An 18,248-nucleotide genomic window follows, 5' to 3' on the forward strand; every position below is an offset into this window, starting at 1 on the left:
GAGTGCCTCATCGATGTGCTTACCAAAAAGACATTCTCCGCGAACGGCATATCAAATACCTTAGCTTGCACCTCAGGGCAGAAAGTGGTGGCCTTAAGCCATCCCTGGAAAGTTAACACCACTGCTCCAGCCATCTGTCTGAAGGCGGTGGACGAGATGTCCATGGCAATGTCAATCTTGGTAGAGGCCCTTTCTTGTTCTGATAGAATGTCTCTCACCTTCTTCCTGTCCTCAGGGAAACACTTCAGCAAAGAAGAGATGTCTGACCACGTCTTGCGGTTGGATCTCCCAAGGATGGGCGTGTCATTAGAGGCTCTAATGGAGGTCGCCGCCAGGGCAGAAAATATTTTGCCTATATTGTGCAGGCGGCGACCTTTATCTTGTGAGGCCATGCATGGCGATGCAGGATTTTTGGCCCTCCTCTGTGCAGCTTGCATGATGACTGAATCCGGTCGAGGGTGGCCAATAAGGCATGTGGGAGGATTTTCAGAAGGCGAATATTTTAGGTCGAGCTTAGATATGGCAGTATGAATGGACGCTGGTGTCTTCATTAGTTTGAGCCCCTCCTGCCATATGAAATCTCAAGGAGTATAGCCCGAGAGGGGCGGTGTGTCCCAGGTTTAAAGTCATACAGAAAGCACTCTGCCTTCTTAGCTGGCATAGGGAAGTCGAAGCATTTTGAAGCCCTCTCTAGAAGGTTGTGGGAACCGCCAATATCAGCAGGTGGCGAATCAGCTGTCTGCTGGGTAGGATACGGTGGCATTGGGGCAATATAATCATCCCATTCATCAGGAGCGTCAAGGTCCGTGTGAAGCTCACCCTACTCTAATTGCTGATCAACACTGGCTTGAGGTTAGCCGGCATGGAAATAACCAGTGGTATTACCTTTTCCTTTATCTGTGTTGTCGTACTTTGTGGAGCAGGAGTGATGACCGGGACTTCTTGTGGAGGCGTGGGCCATTGAACGGAGTTGGCACCAGAGAAGCATGCATAATAGTCATTCAACATGAGATGAAAGTCTGTAACCAAGGAAATAGGGACATTGACGAGGGTTCCTGGAGATGATGGTGCTCCTTCTCAGGGTAAAGCTCCTGAAAGGTTGCCAAGCGCTGAGCAGAGGTGGGACCACTATCAGTGAAGGAGTAGTCGCCCTGTAGCTAACCCGATGGATTGTTGTCCGCATCTTCCTCTTCATCTGACTCTTGATATTTAACCTTCAATTGAGAAGGGCTGAATGCAGAGCCAAATACACCTTCATCTTCTGACTTCTGGAAATATAGAAGGCGAGTTAGAGGCAAAGGAGAGATCTTGGGAAAGACCGAAACCATTGGTTTTGGCTTTAAAATACTTCTTCCATCCGTTGACAGGACCGAAGGGCCCATCAACGACATGGTTGGTTACAATGTTGATGAGGTGGCTTGAGGAGTCTTTGTCACTGGGGCATCTATGAGGTCAGCCGTTGACAGTGAAGTGGTCGACAAGGAAATTTTCGTCGTCAGGGATGCTCTCGTCATTGTCGATGATGGATTTAAAATCCCATCCCTGCACAATGACCCTGTCGCCGTCTTGATCGTCGCTGTGGTCGTAGCCGCCAACGAGACAGTCGATGGTGAGCCTGAAATTGCGGCCTTAGCTGTAGGATTTTTTTTTTTATGACAGAACCATAAACAGATGGTCTGTCATCATAGAAGGCTCTTCGGGGGTGTGAGGAGCAGATGGAGGCGCTGCACCAAATCTCTGAAGAGAGGTGGAAGGCCAGTCTGGTGTTTTTTGGATCTTTTCTTCTCAGATGTGTCTTTACCTTGAGACTTGGATCTTTTAATGTCTCTGTGGGCAGAGGACAATTCTCCCTCTTTCCTGGAAGAGGAGTGAGTTTTCTCCTCATGCTCAGAGTCTGAGTCAAAGGCCGCCTTCTTCCTCTGGAGCCATAAAAGTAATCTACCCTCTCTATCCTTAAGGGATTTTGCTGAAAATGTTTGGCAGTACTTACATTCTCTGGGCTTATGGTCTGGATAGGGACAATACAGGCATTCCTTATGAGGATCCTCAGAAAAGAGTCTGCTTTTTCCATAAGTCTTGCACAGCCTAAACCCCCCTATTTTAGACTCTGACATTTGGTGAGAAACACAGTCACAATACACTCTCCAACTGTACTTCAGATGCTGGAATGAGATGAAGTGATATCTGGAAGTTGGAGGTCAAAAGGGTAACAGAAAAACACTGTGGCTAAGCAGAGCTCAGGGAGACTCCTTAACACACAACCTGTAAATTGATACTTGTATAGCGCACTACTCACCCGCAAGGGTCTCAAGGCGCTTGTACGAATACCGCTGTGGAACCCATCCTGGCTTTCCCTGTGAGGCGTCCACTCCTGGGCACCCCCAAGGTGGAGGCCAGGCATCCTTAGCGTTGTGGGGGCCGTTGTGGAGATTAAGCAAGCTGTTGCCCAGAGTTGCAGAGTGGGACTCCATGATTGGAATAGGCACCAAGGCGAGAATTATCATGTCCGTGGAATTTTTGAGCCCAAGACCCACCGAGGCGGGGAATTGAACCCTGGTCCCGGGCTAGACCTCTGCATCAGGGTCTGCCGCTTTAATCATTGAGCCACACTTCTCCAACCTGCAGTGAGAAATCTGAGGTATGGCGGCTCTGCAGGAGATGAGTACTCCAGGGTCTTTGCTCAGATTGGCTGTTTTAAAACAATGTAGATGGTTACTAAATACTATTGTTTTTCAATGGAGTAAATGCGAAGGCTTTAGCACTACTATTATTACTGTGACCATGGGACTCCAACCATGACGACAGCGAAGATTCAAGTATGTGAATCTATAAAAGATACAATACTGGAGAACAGAGAGATGACTTCTTCGTTGAAGGTTTTGACATAAAAGTGTTCCCCTAGTATAGTTTAAAATATTGATACACTATATAAACTTTTGTATCCTCAGTTGAAAGGTGTCATAATGGGAGTAAACTGTGAGGTGAAAGGCCTGAGTCAATTTGTCTTTTTCGAAGACTGTGTACTCTATGCCAAATCACCAAGTTTGGAACATGCCAAAGACAATTCTTTTTCAAAGGACAACTGTGAGACAGACTGGCATTTCAAACTCTTCAAAGGAGAGTACTCAATATTGCTTTTCTCAAAATAAACCACCCCTAAATTACTCACTGCTTTATTTGCATCCTTGTATGTTCTTTAGGTAGTTATGATGCGGAATGAAAACGAGATGTGAGGCTCTTCAACAAATGTGAATTTGGAATGGATCATCTACAAGCTCAGACATGCAAGCCCAAATGCAGGCACACAAGTATAACAGATTGACACATTCATGGTCAGGCTAGGCACATGCTTAGACTCACTTGTACACTACCTTGATTTGAGGATCCATGAGGCAAACTCTTCACCTGTCGTCCAAGAATCCACCTCGGTGGAGTACATCTCCTCTACGAAGCACAAGAGATAAAAAGAGATAAAAAGAGAGGGCATTAGTGACCCAGGTGAGGCTTAGAAAGCACTGATGGTGCATCCATGAACAGGGGTTTATCATGTATGGGATGGGCAGTAAGGGGGATGACATCTGACATGATGACACTCAACACTCACCGGTGAAGGTGTAGGCCTCCAGCACTATCTTCCCCTTTCTCTCATTGGCTGTCCATTCTAGCAGGGTGGGTGGGTGTTTGCGGCACACATTAGGGGCAGCGGCTGCATGCTGACTGGATTTCAGAAGTTTGTGCTGGCACATGGCCCGATATCCACCCAGCCCGTGGTCGGACACATACCTGTAAACATAGTCAGAGGTCGAAGGTTAGTGGTGATGTGTGGGTCAAAGTGTTCAGCAATGCAAAGCTGAGCACCTACGTCAAAGGATGACGAAGCTTAAAGCTATCATAGGTGGGACTAAGGCAATGTAGAGTGCAAGTTGAGATGGGAGGGGGTGTGCTGCTGAGATGGTATCCTGTTCAAATGACAACAGTGAATATCAAAATAAACAATCTTGCCAAGACGTTTTGGTGCAAACAATTGCGCAAGATGTAAGGTGGATTGAGGCTCCCACTATGTAGTGGAGGAGTGTAAGCCAATAACGGTTACAAAATAAATCCTATTCCATCATAGCAGCACCTCAGTCATCAAACCAAGGCTTACTGGAAAGACATGTTAGGTGCTTGCCATGCTAATGGTATTCAGTGCGTTTGCAGACTATAGAAGTATAAGGCTCCACTTCAAGGCAGCATTTCTATTTTTTAATGAGCATTTATTGACATTTCAGTGAAAGTGTACTCTAGATAATGAAAGCAAAACAACATGGAAACTGAGGAAAAACGAGCTTACTGCCGTGTCATTCAACTGTCCCTCTTGTCAATTAACCGATGTCTCAGGTAGAACCATTCGGTTTTTTAAAAGAACCCTCAACCACTAATCAGTTCGTGGCATGCATCATCATCGAGTTCCCACCTAAGATACCTAGTGCATCTTAGGTGTGCTGCAACGCCTGATTACAGCGGAGTTTTTGCGATAGAATAAATTTGTGAGTTAACTTTTAAAACTACCTCCAGGATATCAGTCCTTGAGGGATACATTTTAATAATGGACTCCTAGGTAGGATTAAAAACGGTGGTGGATGTGCAGTGAGAAATTAGTGGTCTCTCACATCCTGGTGTTTGGTCGACATGTTTCAGCCAGTGGTGAGTGCTGGTTGAGTCACATTGGCTTTCTTCAGGACGAAGGTGTTAGGCCAAAAAAAACTAAATAGTTAACGCACACTCTACTCTTGAAGGCATGCATGTATGGGATGGTTTATTCGTGACTGACAATTTTCACCCAAGTTAGTGTAGTATCTGAAAAGATCGCCTACAGCGAAACAGACAATGCATTAAGACATGGTAGAATTGAAAAGCACTGATAAAGATAATGCAGAGCTGGTGCAGCAGGCATGTGTCGTGCAACATACCCATCATGCAACTGGACAAATGTATCCAGGTTTCCACACACACGTGTTGCAGTCAAGATGCATGCAGTTGTCTAAAACATTTATGGGTCTTTGTGTAAAAATCATAACCCATACCATTTTGTTTTGTATAGTCCTTTATAATACTAAAGGGCAATTTCAGTTTCAAGAGCTCTCTCTTTTCATTTGCTGCATACTTATAGTTGTGACAAAGCGCACCTCTCTGAACTTTGTGACCATTTCATTCAACCGTAATCATAGCCATAGTGTAATCAGGCAGAAAACCAGTCTTGGGTCATGCCATATTGCGTATATGGCACAGGGTTGTCACTCAACTTATTTCTTTATGGTAAAAAGACGCATGCAGCACAACATTCACTGTGTGACATGCCAGTAGGTATAATTGAAAGGAGAAGCAGAAAATGGGCAGACGTTTTCCTCTATGTCACCTACTGGTGTTGCTACCAATTAGGGCAAGATTGATCCCGGGGGAGGCTGCAACTATAGTCACACTCTGTGGAGGAGAGCAAACAGACTACCAATAGCCCAATTCTTTCCTCAGTATTATTTTTTTTTTAAACTGCTCAGATCCAGTGATCTCTCCCAGATCGGTTGCGAGACCTCCTCCCTGACTTACCTTGACGAAGTAAGTTGGGAAGGGGAGAGGGGGGGGGGGGGGGGGGTGCCTGGAGGTCACAACCTGTGTAGGAGCAATCAAAGAATCTTAGCAGTTTTGTGGTATAATACTGAGGAAAGAATTGGGCTGATGGTACTCTGTTTGTTCTCCTCCACAGAGTGCGACCCTAGGCGCCGCCTATCCCTGGATTCCATGTTGCCCTAGTTGGTAGCAACATGAGTAGGTGACATAGGGAGAAAGTTCAGCCCATTTTCTGGTCTCCTTTCACTTATACTTAATGGCATGTCACATAGGGAATGTTGTGTCGCATGCATCTTTTTACCCCAAAGAAATAAGTTAGGTGAACACACAGTGAACGAGACCACGCACCCCTGTACCACATCAGCTGTATGGCGCCAAGCAACACTGGTTTTCTGCCTGACGGCACTACCGGCTATGATTACAGTTAAATGAAATGGGAATAAAGTGCTGAGAGGTGCTCGTTGTCACAACTAGTGGTATTCGGCAAATGAAAAGAGATCGCTTTAAAATGAAATTGCCCTAATATTATAAAGGACTATACAAACTGAAATGGTATGGGTGTTGGTATTTACACAGACCCATAAATGTTTTAGACAACTGCATGCGTCTTGAATACAACAAATGTACGCGGGAAACTGGATACATTTGTCCAGTTGCATCATAAACATGTTGCATGACATGCACCTGCTAAGCCAGCTCTGCATTCTCTTCATCAGTGCTTTTTAATTCTACCATGTCTTGATGCATTATGTCTGTCTCGCTGTATTCGATCTTTACAGACACTACAAGAAGTTGGGTGAAAATCTTAAGTCACGAATAAGCCATCCTATATATGCATGCATTGTGTGTGTGCGTTCACTATTTAGTTTTTTTTGTGGCCTTAACACCTTGGCCCTGAAGAAAGCCACTGTGACTCAATCAGCACGCACCATTGGCTGAAACATGTCGACCAAACACCTGGATTTCTAACTGCACATCCACCACCATTTGTAACCCTACCCCAGGAGTTGATTTTTACAATGTATCCCTACAGGGTGCATATCCTGGCAGTAGTTTTAAAATTGCACTCACAAATTCACCTCATCACCGAGGCACACCTAAGATGCACTCGGTATCTTAGGTGGGAACCCCACGATGAAGCATGCTACTAACTAGGTTAGCAAGCCAGGGTTCTTTTAAAAAACCTAATGGTTTTTCCTGAGACGTCAGTTAAAGGACATGAGTGACATTTGAATGGCACGGTAGCAAGCTTGTTCTTTTTGTTGGACTCATGAAGTAGGGGAAGTGGGACGGGCTTTCCTTTCTCTTCTCACTCTATCTTTTGTTTAGAGTACTGAGGAAAAATGCCACCATCATTAAATCACAGGACTCGTTAGTAGCCATGGCTCCTCCAGGCCTCAGACCCGGTACCAATTAACAGCTAACATTGAAACAGGTCCTCATCCGGCCCTATATTTAAGTCCCTAACATTACAGACAAAAACAACGATCGGTTTCTGATCTATGACTGTAAAACATGTGAAAGTAATTCAAGTCAGCGATTTAGTTCCTATTGATATTTCACATGTTTTCCTTAATCTTCCATTCCCTAAAACCATTTACTACTTCTTGGTTGTTGTGTTTGTGCAGTCTTTTGTGAAGCACGTTACTCTTGTATAGTGTGCACGTTTGAACTTAGTTGTACCCATGTGTTTATAATGGACTATGAATTAAAGTTCTTGAGTAGAGGCTGAAGGTAGTGCGAAGGGTGTCACTAGGTCAAAAAAGTGTTCAGAATACATAGTGATCCAATCCTTGGCGTCTTGGAAGAGAGCACAGACATATGGCAGTTGCAAATATGATTCAATCCAAACATGTGTGAAGGAGATGCATAGTCATCAAAATATTGACAAAGGGAAATTAAAGGAAAATGCAGTGCTTACATATGAGTGGGTGCATTGTGTGTTTGAGTGGTGGTGAACTGAAGGAGATGCAAGAAAGTGTATACAGGGGAGTGTGAAAAGATAGTTGTTGGGACGGAGAGTCCTCTGCATGGTAATGAACATGTACCGCTGCTCTGAGTGCCCAACTGTACTCTTATCTGAGTCCCTAATGTTGATTTTTGTTGTCATAGGCAAACACAGACCATGTGTGTGCACCATGATGTAGACCGGTCTCACGGGTTGCAGCCTTGTTGGACCAGGAGCGGCACCCAAAGCGCTACTACTCTCATATTGATGGCAGGCAGCAGGAGTACAATGGTGGAAGAATACTGTGTAGTGAGCAGTAGGAGTGAAGAGGTCTTTTTTAACATCTGTCACTGGAGTAAGGCCTACAGGCTCACTCACCTTTTTAAAGTTCCACTGCTGTGTGCTTAACTCACCCTTGACCTACATCAGTTAGATGAAAAGTGCGTCGCAGCGAGGGAGTGGTGACTCTGCATTGGATGTATGAATGCCTTAGAAGGATACAGTACAGGGAGAGAGCAGTGCTGTGCAGTGGATGCATGGTGAGTGAGCACACTGGGTGTATGTATACCAGAGAGAAATAAGTTACAGGAGAGATGTAGTGTTGTGCAGTGCATTTGCAGTGAAAGCATGTGCTGGGGATCACTGACATGATATCAGAATCAACAATATTGTGTAACAGAACTATCATGTCAAAAGGAAAATGCTAGTTACCCAGTATGCATCTGTTCTTGGCATGTGGAGCTGTAGATTCACATGCTTTGCTTTCGATAAGTCTGCCATCTTGTGTTGGGTACCGATGTTTGCACTTTGTTTTTGTTCGAAGAAGTCTTTTCCAGTCACGAGGTAGGTGGTGACTCCTTTTGGTGATGGTGCACACGGGCATCGACTCCATTGTTAGATTGTTTTCCCGCAGAGGGTGAGAATGGAGTTAGTAAGAGATGTCCATGTGTATGTATCTAAGTAAGATAGTACTGGAACAGGTACAGCTACCCGGGGAGGTGGCTGGGCGCATGTGAATCTACAGCTCTACATGCCAAGAACAGATGCATACTGGGTAAGTAGCATTTTCCGCTCGAGGCATGTGGGCTGTAGATCACATGCTTTGCATAGACTATACAGCAGTAATCCTCCAAAGCGGTGGCTAACCTGTAGCTGTTGCAGTCATTTTTATTTATAAATCTGTTTATTGAGTTTGCAGGCAAAAGCACACATTACATCATAATAAATCAGTGAGCATCGTGATATATAACTATGAGCTGAGTTTCTGTGCATAGCATATACATTCTAGCCACATGACATTAGCAGGAAAGGGAGTGACAGTGTCCTCTTGTACAACCAGCTAGGCTCTGAAGCACGTTATCACCACGCATGATGCCAGGGCCGCAGATCTAGTGGAGAGCATCCGCCCACCCTCTCCTGGGTCAGGTATGTGCTAATCCCGGTGCATCCCCAAACAGGTATACAAACAGTGCTAAACTCCCCGTTCAGTAACTGGGTGGCCGTTTTCTCGACAGCCTAGCAACTAAGACAACTACCAACAGCAGCTCGCAAGTTCTAGTCTAGACGGCCCCTCCCTTCTGATCCCCCGCCCCGCCATGTTCCGACTTCTCTAGTCCCCCCCACCAGGACCGGCTCTAGCACTAAGATGCAATCCTAGGCATGCACTGTCTTCACTTTAATGCCTGTCAGTCACACCAGCGCGGCAGCTCAACCAGACGAACAGCGCCTCGCCATCCAACGCAGCCTCCACAGCGCAGACCCGCTACCTCCTGGGGCCACCTCCTCAGAGTGCAGTAGCGCCCGCAGCATCTCCCCCCATTGGGGTGCGACGGCCGTCATTCTAAGACCCAGCGTCTCTTCCCGCCGAAGCGCCACCTCCTCCGCCTTCGCCCACACCAGCAAAGAGCTACGCCATGCTCGCACATGTGGCGCAGCGTCTGCCTTCCAGCGTTTGGTGATAAGTCGCTTTGCCACTATAATCCCCAAATCAAGAAAACGAGAGGCTACCTTAGCCGGGGGTGGCCGGCGAAAGAGATGTAATAAATAAGTGGGCCACTCGGGTGGAATTTCCCGGCTTGTACACCGACGGAGCTCCTCATGTACCGCCTGCCAGTACAACTGTAACGCAGGGCAGCCCTACAGCATGTGGAGCAGGTCGGCGTCAACCACTGCGCAGCGGGGGCAGCATGCATCCACGCGATGAAAATACTTGTTAATGGCAGCCGGCGTGAGGTAGGCCCTGTGCAGGACACAAAACTGTATTTGACGAAACCTCATGTTTCGCGGTATCCTCCTCGGCCCCTGCAGCACCCTCTCCCACTCTCTATCTACCATAGGTCGGCCAAGATCCCCCTCCCATCTCTCGTGTAGTGTCCCTAAGCTCGTTGCCGCGTGCATCCGCAAAGCCGCAGCAAACCATTTGATTAGATGCCCTCCTCGACCCAAGACATGGAGGTATTGCAGCACTAAATGCTGCTCCGGCTCTTCCCGCAAGTCTCCCCAGTGACCCGCCAGCGTCTCCATCAGGGCCCGGTGCCGGAGAAACTGGCCCTGCGCCAGCCCCGTCTCTTCCGCAAGAGTCGCGAATGACCGAAGGCCCCCCTCATGGTATAGATCCTCCAATGTGTGGAGATCAACCGTGTGCCAATCCCTGAGGTCTGCAGCCCCAAGCGTGCCTCGCCCGCATGGGGAGCCCTCCAGAGGAATAGCTGGGGCATATGGGATTCTGGTCCGTGTCAGCCGGAGACATCGGCGGTAGCATTTATACGCCACCACTAGCAACAGTGGTTCGAGCTTGAGCGCGCACGTGGTCGGGTGAAAGATTCGGAGGAGCTCCGTTACTGTCAGCGGCGGGTTCACCGCCGTCGCCGTGTCCTCTCGGCATCTATCAGCTAGCCAGCGGGCCACCCATTGTAGCTGCGCTGCCAGATAGTAGTGTTCTAGACACGGCATCCCTAGTCCACCCTGGCCCACTGGAAGACACAGTTTCGGCAGCGCCACCCTGTGGCACGCCGTTCCCCAGACGAAATCGCGGAGGGAGCGCGTGAAGGGCGTGAAGAAGGACACCGGTATATACACCGGGAGGTTGGCAAAATAATACAGCAGACGCGGCAGCACCACCATTTTAACAAGCGCTATGCGGCCGGTCACCGAAAGGGCAAGCGTACTCCAGAACGCCATCTGGGCTCGGACCGCTGTCACGGCGCGTCCCAGGTTACCTTCCACTAGATCCGCCGGGCGGCCATATATCTGGACACCCAGATAGCGAAAGGTGTCCGGCTGCCATTGGACCCGCTCTCCGCCAAGGCGGTAACCAGGGTCCTGGACGTCGCCTCGGAAGGCGGACAGACAGTATTTAGCGGCGTTGACTCGGAGGCCTGAGAGCTGCTCAAAGGTGTGTAGGATGCAGCCCAGCCTCGCCGGGATAGCTGACACATCTCTGACATAGACCAGTAGGTCATCTGCGTAAAGGGACACCTGGTGGGTAGCGTCTCCCAGCGGAATGCCATCCGCCAGTTCCCTACGGAGTGTCACCGCTAACGGCTCCATTGCAAGCGCAAACAGGAGGGGCGACAACGGACACCCCTGCCTGGTACCTCGGCCGATCTGAATGGGGTCTGAGACATATGGACCCGTACGCACGCGCACCGTAGGTCCCTTGTACAGAAGAGCCGTTAGCTGTAGGAAGCCCAGCCCCAGTCCGAAGTGCGACAGCGTCGACACCAGGTATCCCCATTCCAGACAATCAAAGGCTTTCTCTAGGTCCAAGACCAGGCAACCCGCTCTGGGCCATTGTCGAGTGCTCTCCTCCATCACGCGGAAGAACCGCCACAAATTGAGCGAAGTGGCGCGTTTGGGCACAAAGCCATTTTGATCGCTGTGCACCAGCGTGGGCACCACCGGCGCCAGTCTCTCCGCCAGTATCTTCGCCAAGATTTTATAGTCTGTGTTGAGCAGGGCAAGCGGACGATAGGACCCCAGTTGAGTGGCGTCCCGCCCTGGCTTCAGCAGGGAAATCAGATAGGCTTCTTTCAGCGATGCCGGCAGTGTACCCTCCTCCAGTGCCGTCGGGTAGAGGCTGTGAAGCTTCGGGATCAGGGTCTCACGGTAAGTTTTGTAGTACTCTGCCGGAAGCCCGTCCGGCCCCGGCGCCTTCCCCGAAGCCAGAGCGGAAATAGCCTCCCCTATCTCGTCTACCGTGGGGGGGCACTCCAAGTCCGCCTGGTGCTCCTCCGGAACCCCGGGCAATTTCCCTGCCTCCAAAAACTCATCCAGGTCGCTCGCACTCCTCCGCCCCGTTGACCGGTACAGGGTAGCATAATGCGCCGTGAACGCCTGATGGATTTCCCACTGTGTGTGGACCAGCGCTCCATCTGAGCCCGTGATTGCACTGACTGGTATTCGAGCCGTCTCCTGCCTAATGAGCCAGGCCAAGAGTCGTCCCGCCCTGTCCGACGTAGCATGCACCCGGGCTGAGTGAGCCGCGTAATTAAGGCAACGAAGCCGCTCCAAGAGGTCTGCATGGCGTGCCCGGAGGTCCAGCAAGCGACCCAAGTCTGCGCCCCTCCCCTCACCATGCAATTCGCTCGAGAGGAGGCGAGACTCCAAGGCGGCGAGAGTACGTGCCAACTGTTTTCGGATATTCCAGGTCGCGCCCAGACAGTGCCCCCTAATGCAAACTTTATGGGCGTCCCATTCTATCAGCTCACTGTCTGTGGAGCCCTCATTAAGATCGAAATACTGCACGACCGCCGTGCCCAAGGAGGCCCGAAATTCCGGGTCCTCCAGTGCCGCCGTCTGGAGGCGCCATGTCGGCACCAGGGGGCGATCGGGCTGCCACTTAAGCCCCAGGATGAGGGGGTTGTGGTCTGAATGTGTCCGACCCATATATTCCGCACGGGTCACCCACGGCAGCACTGAAGGGGTGCCTACCACTCTGTCCAACCGGACATGGAGGCCGTGCACCGCTGAATAGTAGGAATAGACGCGCTCGTCTGGGTGAACAGTCCGCCACAAATCGGTGAGAGTCCAATGCGACAGCCACGCGGTAAGGGCTCTGGCGTTCGACCCCACATGCGTGCCTCGCAGGGGCGGGAACGACCGGTCCATGTGGATATCTAGCACGGAGTTAAAGTCTCCTCCCAGGAGCCAGGGGAGGCCAGCAAACGGTGCCAGTACCGACGACAGGGCGGCGAGGAAGGCCGGCTGCTCCACATTCGGAGCATAGAGGGACCCCAGCAGCTCCTGCTGACCATCTATTCGTCCGTGCACTAAGGTGTACCTCCCCCCGGGATCCACCAGCGCCTGCAAACAAACAAACGGGGCGCCCGCCCTCACCCATATTAGAGTGCCTCTAGCATGTGCCGAGCATGTAGTGCCATATACCTGCCCCCTCCAGCGCGCGCGCAGCCTGCCCAACTCCACAGCCGTCATGTGCGTCTCCTGCAGAAGTGCTATTGCCACTGCGTGTCGCTGCATGTATGCGTAGACTGAGTACCTCCGCGCCGGTGTGTGCATGCCCCTAACATTCCAAGTGAGTATATTGGTTGCAGCCATGTGGATGTCCTAAGGGTACGTCTGTGGCGGGGGACCAGGGGCGTCCCTCCAGGGCGGGGGGCAGCGGGCCCTCGCCTGACCATGTAGAGAGCTGCAACAAACTTTTCAACACAACAACGCACAAACATAGTTCCATGCGCAAGAACAAACCAAACGGGCAATCGAAACCGCCAGGGCGATATCCTCTACGGGTAATCGTCCAAACCATGAACCAATGCTCACCAAGTGTAACTAAGCCCAATTGCGGCTAGGGGGCAGGCGAGTGAGAATCCCTACGCGCGGGTGCACCTCCACAACGGTGCCTGTGCAGAAGTCAAGCTATGGGACCCCCAACCTTAAAGCGCACCACCGAACCGGGAGAGGCTGAGTCCCCCCTCCCCATCCCCCCCTACCCCCCCCCCTCAACAACCAGCTAGGACAGGTGGGCCCTACCGCAGACGGCCACCCCACTGAGGTGAGGCAGGAGCCCGGGACCCACCCCAGCTCACCAGTCCCGTCAGTCCCCAGAGTTCCAGCAACATGTCCCCCTCACCTGCCTCTCACCCCTCTGATCACTGTTCGGGTGGGCGCCGCAAGGTGTCCATCTGCGAGGTGCAAGACCCATCTTCAGGGAGTACCCCTGGCAGTGACCCCCGGCGTTCCTCGTGGTCTCATATTACATCACAAGATCGGCTGTCTGCGGGGTGACCAGCGGCAACAGCTGATCATCTGAGACTATAGTAGACGGGGATGACGAGCCGCTAGTCAACACATCCCCCCGGTCCGGGGCAGTCTCTCCACTCCCGCCGTCCGGCGACCCGAGGGTGGCCACCGCTGCCAGCGCATCCTGGCGTTCCAGCCTGCTCCTCTCCGGGCTAGGAGCCACTCCCAGGTTTCGCCCTTCCGCGCGCCGCTGCCTCCTCCCTCTGCGCTGGCGGAATCTTCTACCACGTGGTGCGGCGGCCTCCGGGCTCCGCGGTCGTCAGCCGTCACAGCGCCCCGTGTCCTCCAGCCAGTCCCAGACCTCGGATGGCGTGTCAAAGAAGCGGGCTCCATCCGCGGTGATCACCCGCAAGCGGGAGGGGAACAGGAGGGCATATGAGATTTCTAGCTCACGCAGGCGGCGCTTCACCGCTAGATAGTTGCTGCGGCGCTTCTGCACCAGCGCGGTGTAATCCGGGAAAAAATTTACCTGTCCGCCCCCAACAGTGACGCCGCCTATCTTCCTTGTCTCGCGGAGCACCACATCCCGGTCCCGGTAGTTAAGGAGCTTGAACAGGAAGGGCCGCGGTCGAGACCCCGGGTTGGGCCTCTGCGTGGGAATCCTGTTTGCGCGCTCCACCACAAAGTGCGGAGAGAGTTTCTCAGGTCCGACCAGGCTGCGCAACCACTCCTCCACATAGTGCTCCGGTTTCCTCCCCTCCTCGCCTTCCGGCAGGCCAACCACTCGCACATTGTTGCGCCGAGAGCGCCCTTCTGCGTCATCCACGCGATGCTCCAAGGTATGAACCCGGTCAATGAGGTCCTGAAGGGCAGCTGTGTGCGTGGAGACCACCGGCCGCACCTCTTGGAGAGTTTGCTCGTGCTGCGACACCTTGTCCGCCAGTTTGTGGTGGTCCGCGTGGAGTAGCGTGAAGTCAACCGCGACTTTATCAATGCGGGCTTCCAACGACGACCGTGTCTGTTCAAGAGAGGAGCCGATCCGCTCCACCGCGGCCAGCACCGAATCCAGCTTTGCGGCCAACATCTCAGTGCGCGGGGCTGCGTCCGCCGTTCCAGGCGCCGCGACGGGGCCCGGCCACCGACGTCCGGCCGTCTCTCTGAGCACTGCGCAGCCAGCCCATGACCAATTGTTGTGCAGTGGGCATCCGCCGTCAGCCCGGTCGACCGGTAGGCAGGACCAGTCCAGTCCCAGCAAGCCTCTCCGCCTCTGAAGCAGCCGCCGAAACCAGGGCCCCACCACTCGCACGTGGCCACTGAGCCGAAGAAGGAGGGAGGAGAAGGGGCCAGCGACGCACCTCTCAGCTTTCCATGTGCGCGGGATCGCCGCGGCCTCCAGAGACCGCCCGCCAGGCTTCTGCACGGTCTTCTTCCGGCCCCCTCTCTGCGCCTGGTGTTTCTCGCCCAATGCCTCGGCTCAGTCAGCTCCACTCCGCTCCGCAGGGCAGTCCCCAGGCACGGCTCAGCGAGGTCCGCCGCAGTCGCGGCTCCACTGCGTGGGGGGCCCGCAAAGTGACCACTGGCCGCCGGTCACACGTCACCTTCAAGCGCCCCGGTCCCTCCTCTACAGGTCTCACAGGGGGGTCGAGTCTCCTGGGCTGTTAGCCCCACCGGGGCCGTGCCGCACCCCACGCCCGTCGCCTCCTCCAAGGGCCAGTAACGCACGTGCTGCGCCAAAGGGCGCGTGTCTTCGCCTGTCTCCTCCAGGCAAACGGGCATCGGCGGGTGCCGGACCACCGAACCCCAACAGGCCAAGCTCCAGGCGCGTCGCGGCCCAGCAATGTGCAGCCTGAGAGCCTCCCGCCCGGGGGCCGGCTGCCTCTAGTCTCTGTGCCCCGGGCCTCCAGGCTCCCCGCCGACCAGTCAGCCACCAATGCCCCCCGCAGGTACTCACGGGGCGGGCCGCCGGTGAAGAAACGATGTCCCTCTGAGGTCCGACCTCCGATGCGACTCCCGGCCACCAGATCCGCCGCTCCAGCAGCTGCGGCCCAGTGACCCCGCAGCAAGCCGCGGCGCCCAGCAGTGCACGCAGCCGGTCACGGAGCTCCAGCACCTCCCTCAGCCGCCGGCCACACCTTCCAGACGGTCCTGGGCCGCCGCCCGATGTCCGCGCACTCCGCTCAGCACCTCTATGTCGCGGTGGGTGAATGGGCTACCTCCGCCCTGACTCCCGACAGCTGAAGGGGGTCCCGTACAGGATATTCGCCAGGATTAGGGCACCGATGCGCTGGAGCTCTACAGACTTGCGGCCATCTTGGTCGCGCGCCAAGCCCTGTAGCTGTTGCAGTCATTTGAAAAAGTGTACGTATAACTGCCTGGCCTACATTAGCTTGATGTCTAGCTAACACAGCTACACAATAGTTTTGTAAATGTGCGTGGTGTAGACCATGTTGCAGCTTTACAGATGTCATCTATGTGAATGTTTCCTAAGTAAGCCACAGAATCCCCTAGTTTGTGAGTGGAATGCACCCTAGGGGAAATTGGTCAAGTTCTCTTTGCTTTTGCATAGCAAGTTTGAATGCATTTGGCTATCCATCGTGCAATATCGGATTTAGAAATGGGATTGCCTTTGTATGGTGGAGCAAAAGCGACAATTGTTTAGTTTTACGAAAAGGTTTTGTCCTCTCTATGTAATAGAGTAATGCTCTTTTAACATCCAAGGTTTGTAGAGCACGTTCTGCTACAGAATCTAGTTGAGGAAAGAACACAGGTAGCTCAACAGATTGGTTGATGTGGAAGGCAGAAACAACTTTAGATAGGAATGTAGGGTTAATTCGAAGAACCACTTTATTTTGGTGTACTTGTAAAAACTGTTCTTCTTTGGTTAATGCCTGAGCTCACCCACTCTCCTCAGTGATGTGATGGCAATGAAGAAAGCAACTTTCCAAGTGAGGAATTGCAGTTCGCATTTAGGCAATGGCTCGAAGGGTGGACCCATTAGTCTGGTAAAGACAATATTAGGATTCCAGACTGTGGCAGGTCGAAGTCTGGGAGTAATAACTTTTAAGTCTTTCCATGAAAGATTTAATAACAGGCACTCTGAAAAGTGACAGATGTTGTCGATTTTGAAGATAGGCGGCTACTGCAGCGAGATTTAAGCGTATAAATATGTATGCTAAATTTGAGCTTTGTAAATGTAGTAAATAGCAAATTATATTTTGAAAGGAAGTTTCAAGCGGGTTGATATGGCTGTTATTACAATAAATAACAAACCGCTTCCATTCTGCTGCATAGCAGGCTCTTGTAGTAGGTCTTCTGGCCTCTTTAATGATGTTCATACAGTGTGGTGGAAGATTCAGATAACCAAACTCTATGACTTCAGGTGCCAGATCTCAAGGTTGAGAGGTTTGGGATCTGGATGTCTTATCTCTCTATGGCTTTGCGTGAGGAGACTGGATGTGAAATGTAGTTTTTGATGAGGAGCTACTGAGAGTTCCAACAGGGTAGTGAACCAGAGCTGACGGGCCCAAGTGGGAGCTACCAGGATTATTATGATGGACATTTGCCTGAGCTTCCGAACCATTAGTGGAATGAGTGGGAGAGGCGGAAAAGCATAAGCAAATATCCCTGACCAGTTCATCCATAGAGCATTGCCTTTGGTATAACGGGCGTGGATACCTGGTGGCAAAGTTTAGGTATTTTGCGTTTTCGTGTGTGGTAAACAGATCTATGTCTGGGAAGTCCCACATCTGAAAGAACGGGAGGAGAACTTGAGGGTTAAGTTCCCACTCAAGGATCTGTTGTCGCTGTCTGCTGAGTAGATCTGCGATCGGATTGTTCACTCCTGAGAGGTGTTCTGCAAGGACATACATTTTTGATGAATGGCCCATCTCCAAATGGCTTGAGCAAGGAGTGACAGTAGGAGAGTGTGTGCCCCCCCCTTCTTTCTGTATGTAATACATGGCTGTCATGTTGTCTGTTCGTATTAGGACAGCTTTGCCTACAAGGTGAGTTTGGAAGGCTTTGAGCGCTAGAAAGACTTCTAGCAGCTGTAGATGATTTATGTGGAATTGTTTTTCTTTTTGACTCCACAATACCTAAATTGTGTGAGTTTGGAGATGAGCTACCCAACCATTGAGTGATGTGTCTGCTAGCACTGTCTGTCGAAGTGGGTTGATGAAAGGCCGCACCTTGGAAAGGTTCTGTGGATTCCACCCCTGCAGAGCGCGAGGAGTGCAGCTGTCTACCAACACTAGATCTGTCAATTGACCCTGAGACTGATTCCACTGATGTGCTAAACATTCCTGAAGGGGGACGCATTTGAAGTCTTGCATACGGAACTATCATGATGCAAGATGCCATCATTCCTATTAGCTGCATAAACACCCAAGCTGGTAATGAGTGGTTGGGTTGAAATTTGGAAAGGAGTACTTGAATATTGTGATTCCTGGTTGGATTGGGAAAGGCTAGAACTTTTTGTGTATCTAGAGTGGCCCCC

At 51.5% G+C, this 18,248-nt stretch overlaps 1 protein-coding gene across 1 annotated transcript in view; it reads right to left on the reverse strand.

Annotated features, from left to right (window-relative positions):
• Positions 1-18,248, reverse strand: part of MYO15B (myosin XVB) — a 1,465,505-nt gene that overhangs the window by 676,226 nt on the left and 771,031 nt on the right. Inside the window, exons 21-22 of the mRNA XM_085614939.1 lie at positions 3,605-3,783; positions 3,372-3,444 (exon numbers count right to left, since the gene is read on the reverse strand). Of these exons, the coding sequence (XP_085471065.1) occupies positions 3,372-3,444; positions 3,605-3,783 (252 nt within the window). The remainder of the gene's footprint in view (positions 1-3,371; positions 3,445-3,604; positions 3,784-18,248) is intronic.

This window comes from Triturus cristatus, chromosome 7 (genome assembly GCF_964204655.1).
Source record: "Triturus cristatus chromosome 7, aTriCri1.1, whole genome shotgun sequence".
Classification (NCBI taxonomy): Eukaryota; Metazoa; Chordata; class Amphibia; order Caudata; family Salamandridae; genus Triturus; species Triturus cristatus.